Source organism: Salvelinus fontinalis, chromosome 6, assembly GCF_029448725.1.
Source record: "Salvelinus fontinalis isolate EN_2023a chromosome 6, ASM2944872v1, whole genome shotgun sequence".
Lineage (NCBI taxonomy): Eukaryota > Metazoa > Chordata > Actinopteri > Salmoniformes > Salmonidae > Salvelinus > Salvelinus fontinalis.
Window position 1 is genome coordinate 52,764,274 of NC_074670.1, and position 21,607 is coordinate 52,785,880.

Below are 21,607 nucleotides of genomic sequence, written 5' to 3' on the forward strand. Positions count from 1 at the left end.
TGACCCCAATAAGGATCCCATTGTTTATATAACATCATTATGGCACGATTAACCCCTTTCATCCCGCCATTAACCCTCTCTGTCCCCAGAGCAGACACTGCCTGTGGCCAACAACACAAGCAACACACACACATAACACAAAACATCAGAGCCCGCCAGCCCTGTACCCATAAACATGAAAAGCCCACTTGATTCCAGATAAGCAAAGGGTGATTTTCCACCTATCCCCAGTCATAGATCGTATAACAGTCACGTAACAACACGTATACGCCTTGTCAATGAAAGAAACCAGACAGGATGGGTTTTCACATCTTTTTACAGAGAGGTTATCATCTACAACGTGCATTTCAAAGTGTCTTTACAGTTTGTACATTTACATTGAGTGGTTAGTCGACCCCAGTGTGAAATGCAAACATGCTATCATGATATATTAACGTCATAAAACCATGTCTGTACAGAAACCATATTTAAAGTTAGCATCATTAATCATGCATATATTTTCTACAGTACCAGTCAAAAGCTTGGACACAAACTATTTTGTGTGTGTGTGTGTGTGTGTGTTTTGTGTGTTCTACAGCAAAGCTGTCATGAAGGCAAAGGGTGGCTACTTTGAAGAATCTCAAATATGAAATAGATTTAGATTTGTTTAACACTTTTTTGGTTACTACATGATTCCATATGTGTTATTTCATAGTGTTGATGTCTTCACTATTATTCTACAATGTAGAAAATAGTGAAAATAAAAGGAAAACCCTGGATTGATTAGGTGTCCAAATGTTTGACTGGTACTGTATATAAAGTATAACTTGGGCCAGGAGTATTTCCATAGTTGTTCCTGGTAAGGAAATACTCCTAGCCCTAAGCATAGCACAGGAGTGAAGATGGGTAAAGAAGCTAGAGATATAACAGACAGTAGACTACAGTATCATAACATGAACAGTATGCCATTAAGAGAGGCATCGTGTGGTTACTCTCCTTCAGACAGCCACTGACTACATACGGCACAGAGCTATATATTCTAGATCCGTTTGGCATCATGTTTAGAACAAGAACTAACTTCTCTACTGGCATAATACAGGGGTAGTAACAGAGATGGTAACACATCAGTGAGAATGTAGTTGTCCTAAGAAAAGGGTTACACAGTAAATCACTGGTTATAATGAGGCAATGGCATTTAAAAAATACAAATAAATGTATTGGACCATTGTCTTTTGTATTGTTTTTCCTGCTTTTGGACAGGAAGATAATAGATGCCGGTAGAAAGAGGAAATAAATAATGGGAGTGTGAGAGAGAGAATTGAAAAATTGAAGATTGGAGAGAATAACGGAAACAGAAAGACAACAAAGAAAGGAGAAAAGAGTAGTGTCATGGTTCATGTGAAGAAGCCGATGAGAGGCTGTAGGAACAGTCCCAGAGTTCCAGTGATACACACCGTCACAAACACCCACAGGAAGATCCTGTCAATCACCATGGCTACGTACTTCCAGTCATCCTCCACCTGGGGGGGGGGGGGCAGAGCTCGTCAGAGGACAGGGAATCACAGATCATTAAAGGCAATTGGAAATACTGTAAGACAAAGAAGGAAAGGGATGTGAAAGGGTTTTAAGCAGGGATTTAAAAGTTCAAAAGGGAAGTAATATAAATCCCTCTCTCCCTCCCTCTCTCTCTCCCTCTCCCTCTCCCTCTCTCTCTCCCTCTCTCTCTCCCTCTCTCTCTCCCTCTCTCTCTCCCTCTCTCTCTCCCTCTCTCTCTCCCTCTCCCTCTCCCTCTCCCTCTCCCTCTCCCTCTCCCTCTCCCTCCCTCTCCCTCCCTCTCTCTCCCTCTCTCTCCCTCTCTCTCTTGGACTGCCGTAAGAAACAGCAAGAGAACAAGACAGACCGAAAGAGACAGAGAGAGAAAAAAAATACCAGTTTTCCTTGAGCCCTATAGCGTATATCAGGATTGGGTCAGGCCAGGTGTGTGTTTTCCTGAAGCAGCCTGCTGTGATCCACTACTTCAGGGTGAAGGAATGCCATTGTCTCCTGAGATCAGGCCTTACTAAGAAAAGACTACGAAAAGACTAAGCAACAACAAGCGTATCAGCCAGATGCAGAGAGAAAGAGAGAGAGAGAGAGAGAGTGAAGCTTACTAAAGCTCTCTCACAAACAGCTTTGCAGATTAAACCAGGTAGAAAGCAGGAATGAAATCCCATGGAGTTAGGCTCTCTATCAGAGAATACCCTGCTTCAGTTGGGTCTGGGTGTGTAGGAATGTGTGTATGAAATTGTGTTTGCATGAATTAATGGGAATCTCTGTGTGTGTGTTTGCATGAATTAATGGGAATCTCTGTGTGTGTGTTTGCATGAATTAATGGGAATCTCTGTGTGTGTGTTTGCATGAATTAATGGGAATCTGTGTGTGTGTGTGTGTGTGTGTGTGTGTGTGTGTGTGTGTGTGTGTGTGTGTGTGTGTGTGTGTGTGTGTGTGTGTGTGTGTGTGTGTGTGTGTGTGTGTGTGTGTGTGTGTGTGTGTGTGTGTGTGTGTGTGTGTGTGTGTGTGTGTGTGTGTGTGTGTGTGTGTGTGTGTGTGTGTGTGTGTGTGTGTGTGTGTGTGTGTGGCCCAGCACATTTGCCAATTCCATTTTTCTTAAGTCCAATTACAGCTTGTATTTTATATACCACTTCCACCGGGCAAGCTGCAAGAGGGAGAATGACCAGGGAATGCTTCTGCTCTCTTCAGTTCACTATTAGAGATGTGATCCAAAACCTCACCTCACAGAGAACTACACTGCAGAGCATTTATCTGTGGTTACTGACACACAACTATGTAATAACCCAAAGTGTCCTACCTCTTTGGCCTTGTTGCGTGTCCTCATGTTCTCAGCGATGTACTTAACACTCTCGATGGCCTGTTTGATCTCTGGTGACACCACGGAGAAGGCCACCACTGCGTTGACGTTGGGCGGGGCGTTGAGTGCTCGGGGCTGTTTGGGTAGGTCCAGCTCAGAAGGGGCAGGAGGGGGAACCACTGGGGGCACGGTGGGGATGGGCACCTCTTTCCCCTTACAGGGGAACTTCGGCTTGTTTTGCACTTCACAGTACTCCACACAGTTCATCGCCCCCACCTGCCCCCTTTCGGCTGCGACCGCACCCCCGTCCACTTGCACACACCCTCCCCCTATCCCTCCCCCTATTCGTCCTCCAATGCTGTTTTTCCTCTTCTTCCCCGTTCCCCTTGCTCCTCCTCCTCCCACACCTCCACCTCCAATACTCCCCCCTCCTGTTCCATCTCCTCTCCCACTCCCCACAGAGGAGGGGCAGCCCTGGTCTACAGGCCTCCTCATGAGCATCACCTTGGGCAGCAACCCCAGGAACACAGACCTGACCCAGGCCGGCATGGTGTGAGTCATGGGCGTACGGTAGTGGACGTTCAGCACGAACACGGTGATGACGATGGAGAGGGTGACGAAGATCATGGTGAAGAGGAGGTACTCCCCGATGAGGGGGATGACCAGAGACGTAGACGGGATGGTCTCAGTGATGACCAGGAGGAACACAGTGAGGGACAGGAGGACAGAGATACAGAGGGTCACCTTCTCTCCACAGTCAGAGGGGAGGTAGAAGACGAGGACGGTGAGGAAGGAGATGAGGAGACAGGGGATGATGAGGTTGATGGTGTAGAAGAGAGGGAGGCGTCTGATGTAGAAGGAGTAGGTGATGTCTGGGTAGATCTCCTCACAGCAGTTGTACTTGATGTCGTGTTTGTAGCCCGGTGCGTCGATGATCTCCCACTCGCCGCTCTCCCAGAAGTCTTTGAGGTTCACCTACGGAGAGACAGTAGTATGTTAGCAGTGAAGCAGAGCCTAGGGAGTTCTCTCCTAGAAGGAGATAAAGCGCGTTTCGACTGAGATTACATCATAAAAAAGACCAGGAAGTACTTCCTGTTGAAATTTACTAAGTAAACAATAAACCCAGCCACATTGAATTAGCCAAAAAACACAGCCCATTTTCTTAATGTGGAGTTAGCTAACTAGCTAGCAAATGAGTTAGTAAACTAGCTAACCAGTGTGATTACTGACCTTTGACCCTATGAGCACCAGGTCGATCTTGGCCTTGTCGTAGGTCCAGGAGCCAAACTTCATGGAGCAGTTCTGGTAGTCGAAGGGGAAGTAGGTGATGTCCATGGGGCAGGAGGATTTAAAGATGGCGGGGGGGATCCAGGTGATGGTGCCGTCAAACTTCAGCAGAGCTTTGGTTTTGTCCTCAACCAGAAAATCTCCCACAGCACTGAAGAGATGGGAGATATGATAGTTAGCATATCATTTATCACTGATGGCAACAAAAAAACACCCACAGAACTGGAGAAGAGACAATGGGGGATGGTTAGCGTAGCATTTAGCACTGATGGCTAAAAAGCAACAAGAGAACATCGATATAATGTACATAGTTAAGATATTGAGCTCACTTGTTGTAGAGGACGATGTCCGGCCTCCATATCTTATTGGAGGGCACACGAATGAACTCAAGTCCGTCATACTCAACGGGAAACCATTTCAGCTTGTAGTCATTCCAGACCTGCAACAAAGAGAGGAGAAAACAGATCTTAGACCAGATTTTAACAGTGCATACTATACTAACTGCTGTACTACGATTCAGACTTCAGTTCTTAGATCAAATGAGAACTTGACTTACATGTCTCAGCCAAAGATTGGTCTCCATAATCTGATTGACTTCGTCCTGAGAAGAGATGGAAATAAAATGAACATGACGTCATAGCCTGTACATAATCAAGTCTATCCTTATTTGCTCCAGTGATGATGCAGGTGAGTCTCACCACTTTGATCAGTTGGGATATGGAGACCTCAAACTCCACGGTGACAGGGTCAGAGACATTCTCCACTGGTCTGATGAACTGGTTGTATCTCCTGAATAACTTCCTGAACAGCCTGTCCTCCCCCTTAGATGACAAACAGCCTGAGAGAAGAGAGAGAGAATCTTCACTTGGTGGGGTGCTTTTACAAAATAGTTGGGTGGCTTTTTAAATTATTACTATGTCAGGCTTTAAATGAAGGGGACTTAGAGGAGAAGTTAAGCTTTTCTACTGATTCGACCTTTCGCATTTGATCACTTTGTCCACATTAAGATTTGAATCAATAGCTCTTTGCTGTGGATGGATGGAAAGTTGTGTCTCATCGAAGTACGGTGTGTGAGGAGTCACACATAGGAGCTGTTTCTACAGAGGAAGCCAAGTGGAAGCTTTTAGTAAATCCCCACAGACTGGAACACAATGTCAGTTGTGTGTGTGTGTCTGTGTGTGTGTGTGTGTGTCTGTGTGTGCGTGTGTGCGTGTGCGTGTGTGTGTGCGTGTGCGTGTGTGCGTGCGTGCGTGCGTGCGTGCCCGAACCTGTTAAATTCTGAGTATACCTGGCATAGTAGGGATGAAGGTCATTTCGTGATGTGCAAAAAACCTACCCCGCTGGTGACTTGGTTGCCTGGGACAACGCGTGAAACCCACGCCTGTCCGAGCAGAAAATCGTGCCTCACTTGGGACATTCCTCCACCCCCTCTCCACCCCCGCCATGGCTTCAAAGGACACCAATCTCTTAATTCCCCTCCTCTCCCTCTAACCTTCATTCTCCCTTTCTTCATCATTTTCCCCTCCCTCATGGTTAATTGAACACAGCCTTTAAAAGACCACCAGTCTCTCTCCCCAGCCTGCATGCTCCAAAGTCAGCTGTCTGTCTGTCAGCCGTCTGTCTGTCTGTCTGTCTGTCTGTCTGTCTGTCTGTCTGTCTGTCTGTCTGTCTGTCTGTCTGTCTGTTTGTCAGTATGTCTGTCAGCCGTCTTTCTGTCTGTCTGTTTGTCAGTATGTCTGTCAGCAGTCTTTCTGTCTGCCTGTCTGTCAGCCGTCTGTTTGTCAGTATGTCTGTCAGCCGTCTGTTTGTCAGTATGTCTGTCAGCAGTCTGTTTGTCAGTATGTCTGTCAGCAGTCTTTCTGTCTGCCTGTCTGTCAGACGTCTGTTTGTCAGTATGTCTGTCAGCCGTCTGATTGTCAGTATGTCTGTCAGCCGTCTGTTTGTCAGTATGTCTGTCAGCCGTCTGTTTGTCAGTATGTCTGTCAGCCGTCTGTTTGTCAGTATGTCTGTCAGCCGTCTGTTTGTCAGTATGTCTGTCAGCAGTCTGTTTGTCAGTATGTCTGTCAGCAGTCTTTCTGTCTGCCTGTCTGTCAGCCGTCTGTTTGTCAGTATGTCTGTCAGCCGTCTGTTTGTCAGTATGTCTGTCAGCCGTCTGTTTGTCAGTATGTCTGTCAGCCGTCTGTTTGTCAGTATGTCTGTCAGCAGTCTTTCTGTCTGCCTGTCTGTCAGCCGTCTGTTTGTCAGTATGTCTGTCAGCCGTCTGTTTGTCAGTATGTCTGTCAGCCGTCTGTTTGTCAGTATGTCTGTCAGCCGTCTGTTTGTCAGTATGTCTGTCAGCCGTCTGTTTGTCAGTATGTCTGTCAGCCGTCTGTTTGTCAGTATGTCTGTCAGCCGTCTGTTTGTCAGTATGTCTGTCAGCCGTCTTTCTGTCTGCCTGTCTAGCAGCCGTCTGTCTGTCTGTCTGTCTGCCGTCTGTCAGCCATCTTTCTGTCTGTCTGTTTGTCAGTATGTCTGTCAGCAGTCTTTCTGTCTGCCTGTCTGTCAGCCGTCTGTTTGTCAGTATGTCTGTCAGCAGTCTTTCTGTCTGCCAGCAGTCTTTCTGTCTGCCAGCAGTCTTTCTGTCTGCCTGTCTGTCAGCCGTCTGTTTGTCAGTATGTCTGTCAGCCGTCTGTTTGTCAGTATGTCTGTCAGCCGTCTGTTTGTCAGTATGTCTGTCAGCCGTCTGTTTGTCAGTATGTCTGTCAGCCGTCTGTTTGTCAGTATGTCTGTCAGCCGTCTGTTTGTCAGTATGTCTGTCAGCCGTCTGTTTGTCAGTATGTCTGTCAGCCGTCTGTTTGTCAGTATGTCTGTCAGCCGTCTGTTTGTCAGTATGTCTGTCAGCCGTCTGTTTGTCAGTATGTCTGTCAGCCGTCTGTTTGTCAGTATGTCTGTCAGCCGTCTGTTTGTCAGTATGTCTGTCAGCAGTCTGTTTGTCAGTATGTCTGTCAGCAGTCTTTCTGTCTGCCTGTCTATCAGCCGTCTGTTTGTCAGTATGTCTGTCAGCCGTCTGTTTGTCAGTATGTCTGTCAGCCGTCTGTTTGTCAGTATGTCTGTCAGCCGTCTGTTTGTCTGCCTGTCTGTCAGCCGTCTGTTTGTCAGTATGTCTGTCAGCCGTCTGTCAGTATGTCTGTCAGCCGTCTGTTTGTCAGTATGTCTGTCAGACGTCTGTTTGTCAGTATGTCTGTCAGCCGTCTGTTTGTCAGTGTGTCTGTCAGCCGTCTGTTTGTCAGTGTGTCTGTCAGCCGTCTGTTTGTCAGTGTGTCTGTCAGCCGTCTGTTTGTCAGTGTGTCTGTCAGCCGTCTGTTTGTCAGTGTGTCTGTCAGCCGTCTGTTTGTCAGTATGTCTGTCAGCCGTCTGTTTGTCAGTATGTCTGTCAGCCGTCTGTTTGTCAGTGTGTCTGTCAGCCGTCTGTTTGTCAGTGTGTCTGTCAGCCGTCTGTTTGTCAGTGTGTCTGTCAGCCGTCTGTTTGTCAGTGTGTCTGTCAGCCGTCTGTTTGTCAGTATGTCTGTCAGCCGTCTTTCTGTCTGCCTGTCTGTCAGCCGTCTGTTTGTCAGTATGTCTGTCAGCAGTCTGTTTGTCAGTATGACTGTCAGCAGTCTGTTTGTCAGTATGTCTGTCAGCAGTCTGTTTGTCAGTATGACTGTCAGCAGTCTGTTTGTCAGTATGACTGTCAGCAGTCTGTTTGTCAGTATGTCTGTCAGCAGTCTGTTTGTCAGTATGTCTGTCAGCAGTCTGTTTGTCAGTATGACTGTCAGCAGTCTGTTTGTCAGTATGACTGTCAGCAGTCTGTTTGTCAGTATGTCTGTCAGCCGTCTGTTTGTCACTATGTCTGTCAGCCGTCTGTTTGTCAGTATTTCTGTCAGCAGTCTTTCTATCTGCCTGTCTGTCAGCAGTCTGTTTGTCAGTATGTCTGTCAGCCGTCTGTTTGTCAGTATGTCTGTCAGCAATCTGTTTGTCAGTATGTCTGTCAGCAGTCTGTTTGTCAGTATGTCTGTCAGCGGTCTGTTTGTCAGTATGTCTGTCAGCAGTCTGTTTGTCTGTCAGCAGTCTTTCTGTCTGTTTGTCTGTCTGCCTCTGCACCAGTAGACAACTAACACCAGTGCAGCCTAGATACTGGGACCAGTGGATTTGAGCATCAGTGCATCACCCCTCCATTCTGTGACCAGAGAGTAGAATGGCTGAAAGCATTTAGTGACTAAAAGTGCAAACAGGGCCAAAACAACACAAAAACATTTCCTGGTAATAATGAATGAATAAAATATGTTATTTTTGGGTACTCTTTTATCCAAGTGACTTCCAGTTAACAAAAAATCATGTGTGTTCTGTAGGTTATATGTGGTCCAGACAGGTATTGAATCAGCAAGCCTCCCAGTACCACATTCCAACCAAATTTAACCACACATCTATGTTATCCACACCAGCTGGATGTTTAGATTACTCTTGAAAAACATGGATCCTATTTAACTCAGAAACGTATTGACTAAGAACTCAGTGCAAACTTCCACTCAATTCAATTGGTTTGAGAGGTGAGGTCAGGAAGAGAACTGCTAGATAACCAACACACACACCCGCAAACACACACACACCCGCAAACACACACACACACACACACACACAGTCCTGTACTCTCCAAACTTTTAACAGAATAATGGCACAAACAGCACAAACCGTCATTCTGTTACCAAACTTTGTTCATTTTCTCTTAATCTAAAAGGCACAACCTAGATCAATGTATTAAGAAGTTGAACATGTTATTACTCCAACCTCGTGAAAGCGACAAACTGACACATTTTCATCTTCATCAAAAATATCTTAAATAAAAAAATGAACCTTCATTTTACTAGGCAAGTCAGTTACGAACAAATTCTTATTTACAATGACGGCCTAGGAACAGTGGGTTAACTGCCTTGTTCAGGGACAGAACAACAAATGTTTACCTTGTCAGCTCGGGGATTTGATCTAGCAACCTTTCTGTTACTGCCCCAATGCTCTAACCACTAGGCTACCTGCCACCCCTTTAATTGAAGGAGTGCCTTTGATTTGACGGCCTGCACATGCACAATTCAGCGCGAGACGACCGTGCCAGGCTACTACCATACCCTGTTCAAATAAACGTTCATCTTTTTTCTTGCCCATTCACGCTCTGAATGGCACATATACACAATCCATGTCTCAGTTGTCAAGGCTTAAAAATCCATCTTTAAAACTTCTTAGGGCTCGGCCCCTTTTTTCTCCATTTCCGCCTGAACGATGTGCCCAAAGTAAACTGCATGTTACTCAGGCCCTGAAGCCAGGATATGCATATACGTAATTGGTACCATTGGAAAGATAACACTGAAGTTTGTAGAAATGTTAAAATAATGTAGGAGAATATAACACAATACATATGGTAGGAGGAAATCCAAGAACATTTTTGAGAGAGAGATCATCCTCTTAGAATGGCAAGTATAAGGTCATATTGAAAATTAGCACCCTGGATGCAATTCCCATGGCTTCCACAGGGTGTCAGCAGTCTATGTTCAAGGTTTCAGGCTTGTAACTTCAAAAATGTATAAGAAATATCAGTTTTAGTACAGGGACACAGTCTTGGAAATCAGTGTTTGCGTGCGCCATGAAGACAGGACGCACCTGCTAAAATCAGTTTCCTATTGAACATACTTCTTTCTGTAAGAAATATTATAGTTTGATTACATTTTAGGGTATCTGAGGAGTGAATTGAAATGTATTTTGACTTGTTGAAACAAAGTTTAGGAGTAGATTTTCAGATTCCTTTCTCTGCGTGTGTCACGCCCTGACCTTAGAGAGACGTTTTATTTCTCTATTTGGTGAGGTCAGGGTGTGATGTGGGGTGGGCATTCTATGTTTTGTATTTCTTTGGTTTTGGCCGAGTGTGGTTCCCAATCAGAGGCAGCTGTCTATCGTTGTCTCTGATTGGGAATCATACTTAGGTAGCCTATTTTCCCACCTATGTTGTGGGATGTTTTTTGTTAGCTCTGTGAAGCCTGCAGAACGTGACGTTCGTTATTCCTTTTGTTGTTTTTGTTTGGTTTTCTGAGTATTAAAGATCATGAACACTTACCACCCTGCACCTTGGTCTACTTCTTCAGACGAGCGGTACAGCGTGTTGAATGAGTGGATTACTCAAATCGATTGCGCCAACTAAACAGACGTTTTGGGATATAAAGAAGGATTTTATCTAACAAAACGACACTACATGTTATAGCTGGGACCCTTTGGATGACAAATCAGAGGAAGATTTTAAAAAAGTGAATGTTTAATAATCATTTGTGAATGTATGAAACCTGTGCCGGTGGAAAAATATTTTGATGTGGAGCGCCGACCTCAAACAATTGCATGGCATGTTTTCGCTGTAATAGCTACTGTAAATCGGACAATGCCGTTAGATTAACAAGAAGTTAAGTTTTCAGCCGATATAAGACACTTATAAGTACCTAAATGTTTAATATCCATAATTTTTATGATTATTTCTTTGAATTGCGCGCCCTCCAGTTTCTCCCCTTCATCTACACTGATTAAAGTGGATTTAACAAGTGACATCTGTAAGGGATCATAGCCTTCATCTGGATTCACCTGGTTAATTTATGTAATGGAAAAAGCAGGCGTTCATAATGGCTTGTACGTTCAGTGTATATTTCTTTCTCTGTTTAGATACTGTATTTCAGAGGGATCTGGCACTCTCAGTCTCCCTCTACATTAAAAACACACACAAAAGATGGCACTGACCTAACCAATGTAGCATTTGTGTTACAATGTTTTGTCCACTCAGTGTGTATGGTAATGCTGTGTGCCAGTCTGTTGCTGCTCTCTTGCCAACTCCTTATGGAATTCTCATACAAAACATGTTTGGCTTGAAAATGTCAATGGCGTAGGCAAAAGTACAAACTGATTTGGGTCCAGGCTAATATGCTGCTATATTGCGGAAAGTTCTTACTTTCAATGACTGTGATATGTAGTTGTTTTATCTACCTTAGCTGAATGCACGAACTGTAAGTGGCTCTGGCATGTAGCATGGCGCCGACAGAGATGGTCGTCTCGCTTCGAGTTCTTAGGAAACGATTTAGTTTTTTTAATGTATTATTTCTTACATTGTTACCCCAGGAAATCTTAAGTCTTATTACATACAGCCAGGAAGAACTATTGGATATAAGAGCAACATCAACTTACCAACATTACGACCAGGAATACGACTTTCCCGAAGTGTATCCTCTGTTCGGACCACCACCCAGGACAATGGAGCTAATTCCAGTAGGCGATACAAAACAACAACACAGCAGAAGGGGCAGACGAAGCGGCCTCCTGGCCAGGCTCCATAGACATGCACACCGCTCCCGAGTATATTACTATGTCCAGTTTCTTGGTCTTGTTAGGGATAGGGTCTAGTTTCCTGAATTTCCGCCTGACTGACGTGCCCAAAGTAAACTGCCTGTTACTCAGGCCCAGAAGCCAGGATATGCATATAATTGGTAGAATTGGATAGAAAACACTTCTAAAACTTAAAATAATGTCTGGGACTATAACATAATTGATATGGCAGGCAAGAATTCAAAGGAAAACCAACCATAATTTAAAAAAATTGAGGTCCCAGGCTCTTATAATGGAAACCTATTGTTTCTATGTAAATAGATGTCAGCAGTCTTTATCCACTAGATGTCAGCAGTCTTTATTCAAGGTTTCAGGCTTGTTTTTTGAAAAGGAGATCACCAGAACAATATCAGTCTTCAGCACGCGAGGGAGAGGGCACGGGCTTACTAATTTTGCTTTCCTATTGAACATACTACTTTCCGTATGAAATTTTATAGTTTATTTACATTTTAGAGTACCTGAGGATTAATTAGAAACGTCGTTTGACTTGTTTGGATGAATCTTAGCGGTAGCTTTTTGGACTCCTTTGTCTGCATGTTAAACGAGTGGATTACTGAAATCGATGGCGCCAACTAAACATACTTTTTGGGATATAAAGAAGGATTTTATCTAACAAAACAACCATTCATGTTGTAGCTAGGACCCTTGGGATTGCAAACAGAGGAAGATCTTCAAAAGTGAGTGATTTATTTAAATCGCTTTGTGTAATTTTATGAAGCCTGTGCTGGTTGAAAAATATGTTGATGTGGGACGCCGTCTTCAGACAATCGCATGGTATGCTTTCGCCATAAAGCCTATTGTAAATCGGACAACACAGTTAGATAAACAATAATTAAAGTTTTAAATTATATAAAGATACTTGTATGTTCATGAATGTTTAACATTACAATTATTTATTTGAATTGCGCTCTCTCCAATTTCACCGGATGTTGTCGGCTGGTGTCCTGCTAGCGGGACGCATATCCCTAAGAAGAAAAGGTAGACAAAATTTGAGCAAGGGTTGCCATCCAGAGAGATATCAAAGATTGTAACCTTCTCTGTTTCAAGGAAACATGGCTCTCTCGGGATATGTTGTCGGAATCGGTTCAGCCACCGGGCTTCTCCATGCATCGCGCCGACAGAGATAAACACCTCTCTGGGAAAAGGAAGGGCGGGCTTTATGATTAACGACTCATGGTGTAATCATAACATCATACAGGAACTCAAGTCCTTCTGCTCACCCGATCTAGAATTCCTTACAATCAAGTGCCAGCCATTTTCCCTACCAAGAGAATTCTCGTCAGCTATAGTCACAGCTGTGTACATTCCCCCTCAAGCAGACACCAAGACGACAATCAAGGAACTTCACTGGACTATTCAAACTGGAAACTATACATCCTGAGGCTGCATCTATTGTAACTGGGGATTTTAACAAAGCAAATTTGAGAACAAGTCTACCAAAATTCTTCCAGCATTGATTGCGCTATGCGCATGCACAATACCCTCGACCACTGCTACTCTAACTTCTGAGATGCATACAAAGTGTGGTGTCAGGAAAAAAACTAAGTCTCACTCATCGTCAACAAAACAAAGGAGATGATCATGGACTTCAGGAAACAGAGGGAGCACCCCCTATCCATATCGAAGGGACAGCAGTAGAGAAGGTGGAAAGTTTAAGTTCCTCGGCGTACACATCACAGACAAACTGAAAAGGTCCACTCACACAGACAGTGTGGTGAACACGCAACAGCGCCTCTTCAACCTCAGGAGGCTGAAGAAATTTGGCTTGTCACCTAAAACCCTGACAAACATTTACAGATGCACAATCGAGAGCATCCTGTCGGGCTGTATCAAAGCCTGGTACGGCAACTGCACTGCCCTCAACCACAAGACCCTCCAGAAGGAGGTGCAGTCTGCACAACACATCCCCGGGGGCAAACTACCTGCCCTCCATGACACCTACAGCACCCGATGTGACAGGAAGGCCAAAAAAATCATCAAGGACATCAACCACCCGAGCCACTGCCTGTTCACACCGCTACCATCCAGAAGGCAAGGTCAGTACAGGTGCATCAAAGCTGGGACCGAGACTGATAAACAGCTTTTATCTCAAGGCCATCAGACTGCTAAACAGCAATCACTAACTCAGAGAGGCTGCTGCCTACATTGAGACCCAATCACTGGCCACTTTAATAAATGGATCACTAGTCACTTGGTACAATGCACTCTAATTAATGACACTTTAATAATGTTTACATATCTTACATTACTCATATCACATGTATATACTGTATTTTATACCATCTATTGTACAATGCACTCTAATTAATGACACTTTAATAATGTTTACATATCTTACATTACTCATATCACATGTGTATACTGTATTTTATACCATCTATTGCACCTTGCCTATGCCGCTCGGACATTGCTCCTCCATATACTCACATGTACATATTCTCATTCACCCCTTTAGATTTGTGTGTATTAGGTAGTTGTTGGGGAATTGTTAGATTACTTGTTAGATATTACTGCACTGTCGGAACCAGAAGCACAAGCATTTCGCTACACTCGCATTAACATCTGCTAACCATGTATATGTGACAAATAAAATGTGATTTGATTTGGATAAGAGCATCTGCTAACTGACCAAAGTATAAATGTAGATGTCAAATGTGTCTCAAATGTCACTCAAGTCCTATACAATTAATGTGAGTGTTTTTCTGGAGAATAACATTTCCCAACATTCTCCTGCAGTGGCCTGGGGTAAATGTCAGACATCTTGGCCAGGGGTACATGTCAGAACCTTCTTACAGTTTCCCACAGCCAGCCAGTCCCCAATGTTCCATGTTACAGTAATACATTCTGAAGAATTTAGTAAGATCCCAGACAAACTTTCCACAAGATTTCTGAGGTCACTTAAAGCGGCGCCGAGCGCTGCTGAGTCTTACAGCTTAATGAAAAATCTCCTCTCCAGAGAGCCCAGTGAATGGCTGTAACTTCTGTCTTCGCTACCTGCCAACATTAAAACACAGCACTGGTCCCTGATTGGCTGCGCTCTGAGAACCCCGTTTAAACCCCTAAATGGGTAGGCGAAATGAGGGCAATTATAATCTGTTCATTAATTGGTCCTTTTGTTCACACTGAAAAATAAAAGAAATGCATTTCCTCTGTTCCTTCCTTCCTTCTTCATCCTTTCTTTCATTTTCTCTGTGTAGATTGGAAGGTTCCTTACACCATACAGACTTAACAGTACCCTCTCACTTTCAACCACTGGTGACATCATTGTGACAAACTGCCAGCTGTCCCATTGAACATGGCTCAGTCAAGACGCAAGGATATGTGTTTGTGTGTTGTATGCAACTATGGAGAGAGAACCAGAATCACAGAGAACCAGACGTATGTATATGTCCTCCTCCTGATCCATCAACTCTTCATCCCAAATCTCAGTCCAAACTAAGACTAGGGGCTTTATTCAATCAGATCCACTTCAGCCGACATCTGCATAGCGGCTGTTTTGGCGAAGTCGGAGGTGGAACTGTGTTAGATCTTTCAAATCCACAAGCTGCTTCTGGGTTATACCTAAAGCGAACATTGCCATTGGCTGCACAGAGTCACATTAAGGGAAATCCCATACAGCCTTGTTTACAAGTTCAGACACTGGAACGTGAGGTGTGATCTACACCTCCATTAAGCTGATAGAAATCCACATGATTTAGTTGAATGATTTTCAAAATGATCGTCATTATTTCTATATAGCCTACGCTTTCTCATTCTGAACTTCTAACATGTGGGGTGGGTGTGGCTTCATGACAATGATCAAGAGCAGCTGCTCACCGATTTGACAGTTCCAACGCAGTTCCAGCTCCGACACGCCACAACATCAGCTATGTGGGTGTCGGCTATCGCCGGTTAACAGGTGATCTGACTGAATCTAGGCCTGACTCTCAGAGACAGCTCTTAGAAAGCACTAAGCAGACATATGGAAGTCTTTTCAACAGCCACATTGATTAGGAGTTAAGAAGCCAAGCAGAGTGTCCCTTTCTGTGGAAATGGAGCAGAGAGCCCTAGAGAGCAGAAACCTCATTGGCTGAGAGCCCTTTGATCAGGCGTGTGCTTGACGTGGTCGACCACGAGGCGTGAGGCTGCGGGTCGCTCGCTCCCAAGGAACTAATTACGACCAAAACTAAGCTGATGGCTCTGATTGGTCTGAGTGTGTATGTGTGTGTGCATTTGCATGTGTGTGTCCGAAAGAGCAAGATAGAGGGTGTTTGTGACAGGCTTCATGATTCACTAGAGAAACGAATGTGATCACTGAACGTTAGACCACGAAGCAGTGTGTGTGTGTGTGTGTTGCCTCTCTATCCATCCACCCTTGATTACCATACTCCCCATATTGCTCCTATCTGCTGCCCTCTTGCATGCAGAATGTTCACAGTGAGGAGCTTATGCGAATGTCTGCCAGCCAGTAACCCTGTTACCTGAGGTCATCAGGAGCTGATGGTGCCTCTCAATCAACAAACACCATTCCCTTTTACTCAAAACAACCTTGCCCTGAACCTCTCACATTTCAACTGCCCCACACCACTGACACACACACACACAGAGACTCAGATGACACACACACACACACACACACTCAGAGACACGTGCACGGTGGTTTACGAGGATGGAATTCCACAGGAGACGTAGTGGCCCTGGACTGCAGCGCACAACAGCATCTACAGGCTTCACAAATGTGTGTGACATGAAGGTAGGCAGCCAGTATTGTTGAGTGGAATGCTCAGTGGCGTTTGCTTCATGATTCATAAATGTACGTATGCAGTCAGGCAGCAGTCATGCAGACAGGAGTGGATGTCGAGGAACATTCAGAACATTCTGAATATGGAGCAAGGGATTAAAAAGGGATCATATTCATACAGGCATGCTGTCTCTATATGTAGCAAGGCTAGTATTGGCCACTTAGCTAAATGCATGGTTGGTAATGTTGGCCACTACTGTCATAGTACAACTAGAGGCAGCACAGCGCAAGTTCTTCAGGGTGATGAGGGTAAGAACCAAAGGAAATGGAGAGGGAGGAAGAGAGGGAGACATCAAGATGGAAGGAGACACCCTTCTCTTGCTGCTCTGGAGTGTTCTTTCTCTCCTCCGGCAAGGCTCCATCCCTCCATCCTCTCCTCTTTCTCTCCTCCGGCAAGGCTCCATCCCTCCATCCTCTCCTCTTTCTCTCCTCCGGCAAGGCTCCATCCCTCCATCCTCTCCTCTTTCTCTCCTCCTGCAAGGCTCCATCCCTCCATCCTCTCCTCTTTCTCTCCTCCTGCAAGGCTCCATCCCTCCATCCTCTCCTCTTTCTCTCCTCTTTCTATCCTCAGACGTGACTCAGTCTGTCCGCAGTTCAGAAGACTGGGATGTTTCAACGGACATCCATGGGAAGGAGGAGGGAGGCAGGGGGAGGTAAGGGGGGTTTTGCCAAGCTGTGGGGGGTATCGGGGTGAAACGAGGCTCCCACCGTGTATGTGTGTCTAAGACCAAAGTGCCGAGCAATAATCGCACAGCAATCATGTTAAAAGGATCCGTGAACCTCTGAGACACCAATACACACCCACACAAACACCCACACAAACAAAAATAAAACACTCACCATGAAAAGGCAAATTGGGCTGTAGTTTTACTATAGGGGTTGTGGGAGAGGCACCACTGAGAAACGCAGCACTGCTTTGCGACCATTTGGGTTTGGGAAAGGTTCAGTCATTAGACTGGGGCTGGATGTAAGGGTTTGGAAAAGGTTGGTGGAGAAGAAGCTTAGGTTTCAGTTTATGCTTAGGTTTATGTTTATTCCTTACCTCCAAATTCCCTCATCTAGTCTCTGTCCCTCACTATAAATACCCCAAATCCTAGGATTGCAGGATCAGTAATTCCTCTGTTACAGAGACAAACCACCAATCCACAGGATGGAGACAATACCTGTTCTAATGCCTCAGTATGGGAGGCTGAATGGAACTCCTCTAAGAGTGTAGTGTACTATGTACTCTAATCTACACACTGACCAGGATACAGCCCTGACTGAGACAAAGCCCACACATTCACCATGGCACCTGAGTGGAGGGGAGGAGAGGGAGGCATAGGGGGAGGGGGGAGACAGAGAGAGTGGGGAGGGATAGAGTGAGGAGGGGAGAGGTAGGCAGAGAAAGAGGGGGGGGGGGGGTGGGTAGGCAGAGAGAGAGGGTAGGAAGATAGTGAGGAGTGTAGAGGGTAGGAAGAGAGAGGATGAGAGAGGTGGGCACAGGGGGAGGAAGAGAGAGAGGAGGGGAGAGGAAAGGAAGAGTGTGCGGAGAGGAAGACAGAGAGGAGGGGAGAGAGGGCTCTGTGCCCTCACTATAACACAAATAGGTCAATAGAATTAAATAAAACAAAATGGAATTGAATGTGTCTGTGTCCATTTTCATGTCAAACAGACAGGACCCGAGATGAGAATTATTACGATGTTCTCCTACTTTTCCTTTTTGATAATCTAATCCCAGTTTAATAGCCTGTATAGTACAGTAGAAACACCATATATGTCTTGCACCTGTCCAGAACAGGTAAATGGCAATGGATGAAGTGAATTCTGGTGGATTTACAGAGACCTCCTCATAAACAGCATTAGAGAGAGTTGTGTCCCAGTCTCTCACTGGCTGCTACAGTGGGACTGTATGGCACAGTCTGCAGGTAGCAGGTTTGGAACACACACACACACACACGATCAGAACGCATTTTACCAACCCACAAGGATTTTATTTTATTTCACCTTCATTTAACCAGGTAGGCCAGTTGAGAACAAGTGCTCATTTACAACTGCGACCTGGCCAAGATAAAGCAAAGCAGTGCGACAAAACCAACAACACAGAGTTACACATAAACAAACGTACAGTCAATAACACAATAGAAAACAATCTATGTACAGAGTGCAAATGTAGAAGAGTAGAGAGGTAGGCAAAAAATAAGCCATAGTGGTGAAATAATTACAATTTAGCATTAACACTGGAGTGATAGATGTGCAGATGATGACGTGCAAGTAGAGATACTGGGGTGCAAAAGAGCAAGATGTTGGGTGTGCTATTTACAGATTGGCTGTGTACAGGTACAATGATCGGTAATCTGCTCTGACAGCTGATGCTTAAAGTTAGAGAGGGAGATATAAGACTCCAGCTTCAGTGATTTTTGCAATTTGTTCCAGTCATTGGCAGCAGAGAACTGTAAGGAAAGGCCAGAGGAAGTGTTGGCTTTGGGGATGACCAGTGAAATATACCTGCTGGAGCGCGTGCTACGGGTGGGTATAACTATGGTGACCAGTGAGCGAGATAAGGCGGGGCTTTACATAGCAAAGACTTATAGATGACCTGGAGCCAGTGGGTTTGGCGACGAATATGTAGTGACGGCCAGCCAACGAGAGCATACAGGTCGCAGTGGTGGGTAGTATATGGGGCTTTGGTGACAAAACGGATGGCACTATGATAGACTACATCCAGTTTGCTGAGTAGAGTGTTGGAGGCTATTTTGTAGATGACATCGCTGAAGTCAAGGATCGGTAGGATAGTCAGTTTTACGAGGGTATGTTTGGAAGCATGAGTGAAGGAGGCTTTGTTGCGAAATAGGAAGCCGATTCTAGATTTAATTTTAGATTGGAGATGCTTAATGTGAGTCTGGAAGGAGAGTTTACAGTCTAGCCAGACACCTAGGTATTTGTAGTTGTCCACATATTCTAGGTCAGAACCATCCAGAGTAGTGATGCTAGTCGGGCGGGATGGTGCGGGCAGCAATCGGTTGAAGAGCATGCACTTAGTTTTACTAGCATTTAAAAGCAGTTGGAGGCCACGGAAGGAGTGTTGTATGGCTTTGGAGCTCGTTTCGAGGTTTGTTAGCACAGTGTCCAAAGACGGGCCAGATGTATACAGAATGATGTCGGTGTTACAGGAAGGGTCTCACACACACACACACACACACACACACACACACACACACACACACACACACACACACACACACACACACACACACACACACACACACACACACACACACGAGAGATAGACAGAACCTGAACCATCCCTGGGCAACGAGATGACAACAAAGAACAGAAAGCCGTGACACAGAACAGACCAGAGTGGAACTGCAGAATGACTAAACAGAACAGAATGGAACAGTAACGTAGATGGGAACAGAACAGACTTATAGAGTAGAATGCAGAGACAGGATGTGATGTACTCTGTGCTCCTCACCCCAGACGGTCCAGATCACAGGCACATGTGAGTCAACTCTGGAATGGACAGTTCTATGTAACTCAGGTATACATAAACCACATGTGTGTGATGCACAACGTGCACGGTCATGGTACATAATGCATGGCACAAAGTTAGGTCAGGTGCACTTTAGCTTGACTTGGAGGTATACATTTATTTTAGCATGTTACATCTGTTTTGAAGAGGCACAGCTGAAATGATACGTCAGTAACACACTCAGCATGCATAGCGTACGAATCGATGGACCTGCATGCAGTAAAAACTGAAAACATAGGTTAAGTGTGCTTGAAGGCACGTAGTGCGGATCGGTAAAATTAGGAATTCGAATTGAATAGGATCTCTATGACTAATGATGTGACATGTCACGACCACAGTTCATCCCCTGGGATAACAAACCATAGCCTACAGTACTACCCATACCGCAGAGGAGTCTTGTGAGGGGAGGAAGGATCATAATAATGGATGGTATGGAGTAAATGGAATGTTATCAGACAAAATGGAAAACAAGGTGTTTGATGTGTTTTATACCATTTCTTTCATTATATTCCAACCATTACTATGTGCCCGTCCTCCCAATTTAAAGTGCCACCAGCCACCACTGCCATCCCGTTATATTATATTAATCTGAATAGATAGCGCTGCAAGGCCCTATGACATTACATTTTCTATTACATTATCTCAGAATCTGTGATTTTAACCAACTTTTGTAGCCTTTCAAAAAACGGATTAGCCTATATTTATGTGATTTGGTTTATTGTCCAAGTTATCGCAGAACCACACTCAAATGACAATTAGCCTACTTTGTTGAAAAACGTCAACGCGCAAACATAGCAATCATTACACTTAATTTGTGAATTTCTGTCGGGAGATGTTGCCTACATTTCTGACCGTACATGCTGCGGATTGAAAAACGGGGTTTCTAGTGCGTCGCACAATCAGAAAAATCAACCCAACAACAACGCGAACTGATTACAATAAGACAGAGCACACATAATTAATGTATCTGTGAGATGAATAACCTAGTATATATTATACTATGTAAAGTTTGCAGTAGCGCTCAGATCTCTCATATTGTAAGTTGGTTCTGCGATCCCCAAACTCTCAGACATCCCCACTTCTTCCAAACGCTTCTCTTACCTTGCACTGTCAGGACCACCAGCACAAGCAGCACGGTGACTTTCCTGGAGGAACTCATCTACACCTCGGCGCTCTGGGGATGCCTTTTAGATAAGAACTGGGACTATTTGGCAAACACACAGAAGGAGTCGATGGGTAAAATTTAGAGAGACATTTTTCTGGGCGCTGCGCATGGGGAGATTGATGTCAGCGCGCGCTCTCCGACATTGAGAACCTCGGCTTGTCCCGCCCCCCTCGGGCACAACCTCACGCGTGTTTTTTTTTCTCACAAGGTAAATTTAGATATATAAACATGTTATGCAAACATGACCAATATAGCCTACTGTTAGCCCAGGATAGCCCAAAGAAAAGTTACACCACACCAACCCATAGGCTACGGTATTGGTGTCGAGACCTGCGTTCAGACAGGATGTTTGCGCGCATTGCCACTCCCGAATTTTTAACCAAGCCCAGCCCTGTTTAGCTTTTGTATTTGTCACTGACTACTACCAATGTGCTATCGTGAGAGATCTCTTAGTAACTAAATCGATTCACAGTTGCTATCGAAGTCGTTTCTCGGGGTAGGTTTAACAGAGTAAATGAAATACTTTATTACATATATAATCAATTATACTATTTAGGCCTATACAGCATTTACCAAGTAATCAACAACTATTGTTTCAATTCGACCCAGAAT

General features: G+C 44.8%; 1 protein-coding gene across 1 annotated transcript; it reads right to left on the minus strand.

Annotated features, from left to right (window-relative positions):
* Positions 1–298: 298 nt before the first annotated feature.
* LOC129858090 (neuronal acetylcholine receptor subunit alpha-3-like) lies at positions 299–21,316 on the minus strand. The gene is made up of 7 exons (XM_055927040.1): positions 20,932–21,316; positions 4,813–4,952; positions 4,671–4,715; positions 4,444–4,553; positions 4,058–4,265; positions 2,828–3,802; positions 299–1,499 (listed from the first exon to the last, which is right to left on the minus strand). Exons 1-7 carry the CDS (start codon positions 20,987–20,989, stop codon positions 1,374–1,376), a joined length of 1,662 nt encoding a protein of 553 aa, XP_055783015.1. The 5' UTR covers positions 20,990–21,316; the 3' UTR covers positions 299–1,373.
* Positions 21,317–21,607: the final 291 nt, after the last annotated feature.

Bases quoted from the DNA above. Each gene is read 5' to 3' on its own strand.
- LOC129858090 (XM_055927040.1), bottom strand. From the start codon at position 20,989: ATGAGTTCCTCCAGGAAAGTCACCGTGCTGCTTGTGCTGGTGGTCCTG. The intron at 4,953-20,931 runs GTAAGAGAAGCG...CTCTTCTCTCAG, and splicing joins GGTGGTCCTGACAGTGCAAG to GCTGTTTGTCATCTAAGGGG. The intron at 4,266-4,443 runs GTGAGCTCAATA...CCATCTCTTCAG, and splicing joins GACATCGTCCTCTACAACAA to TGCTGTGGGAGATTTTCTGG.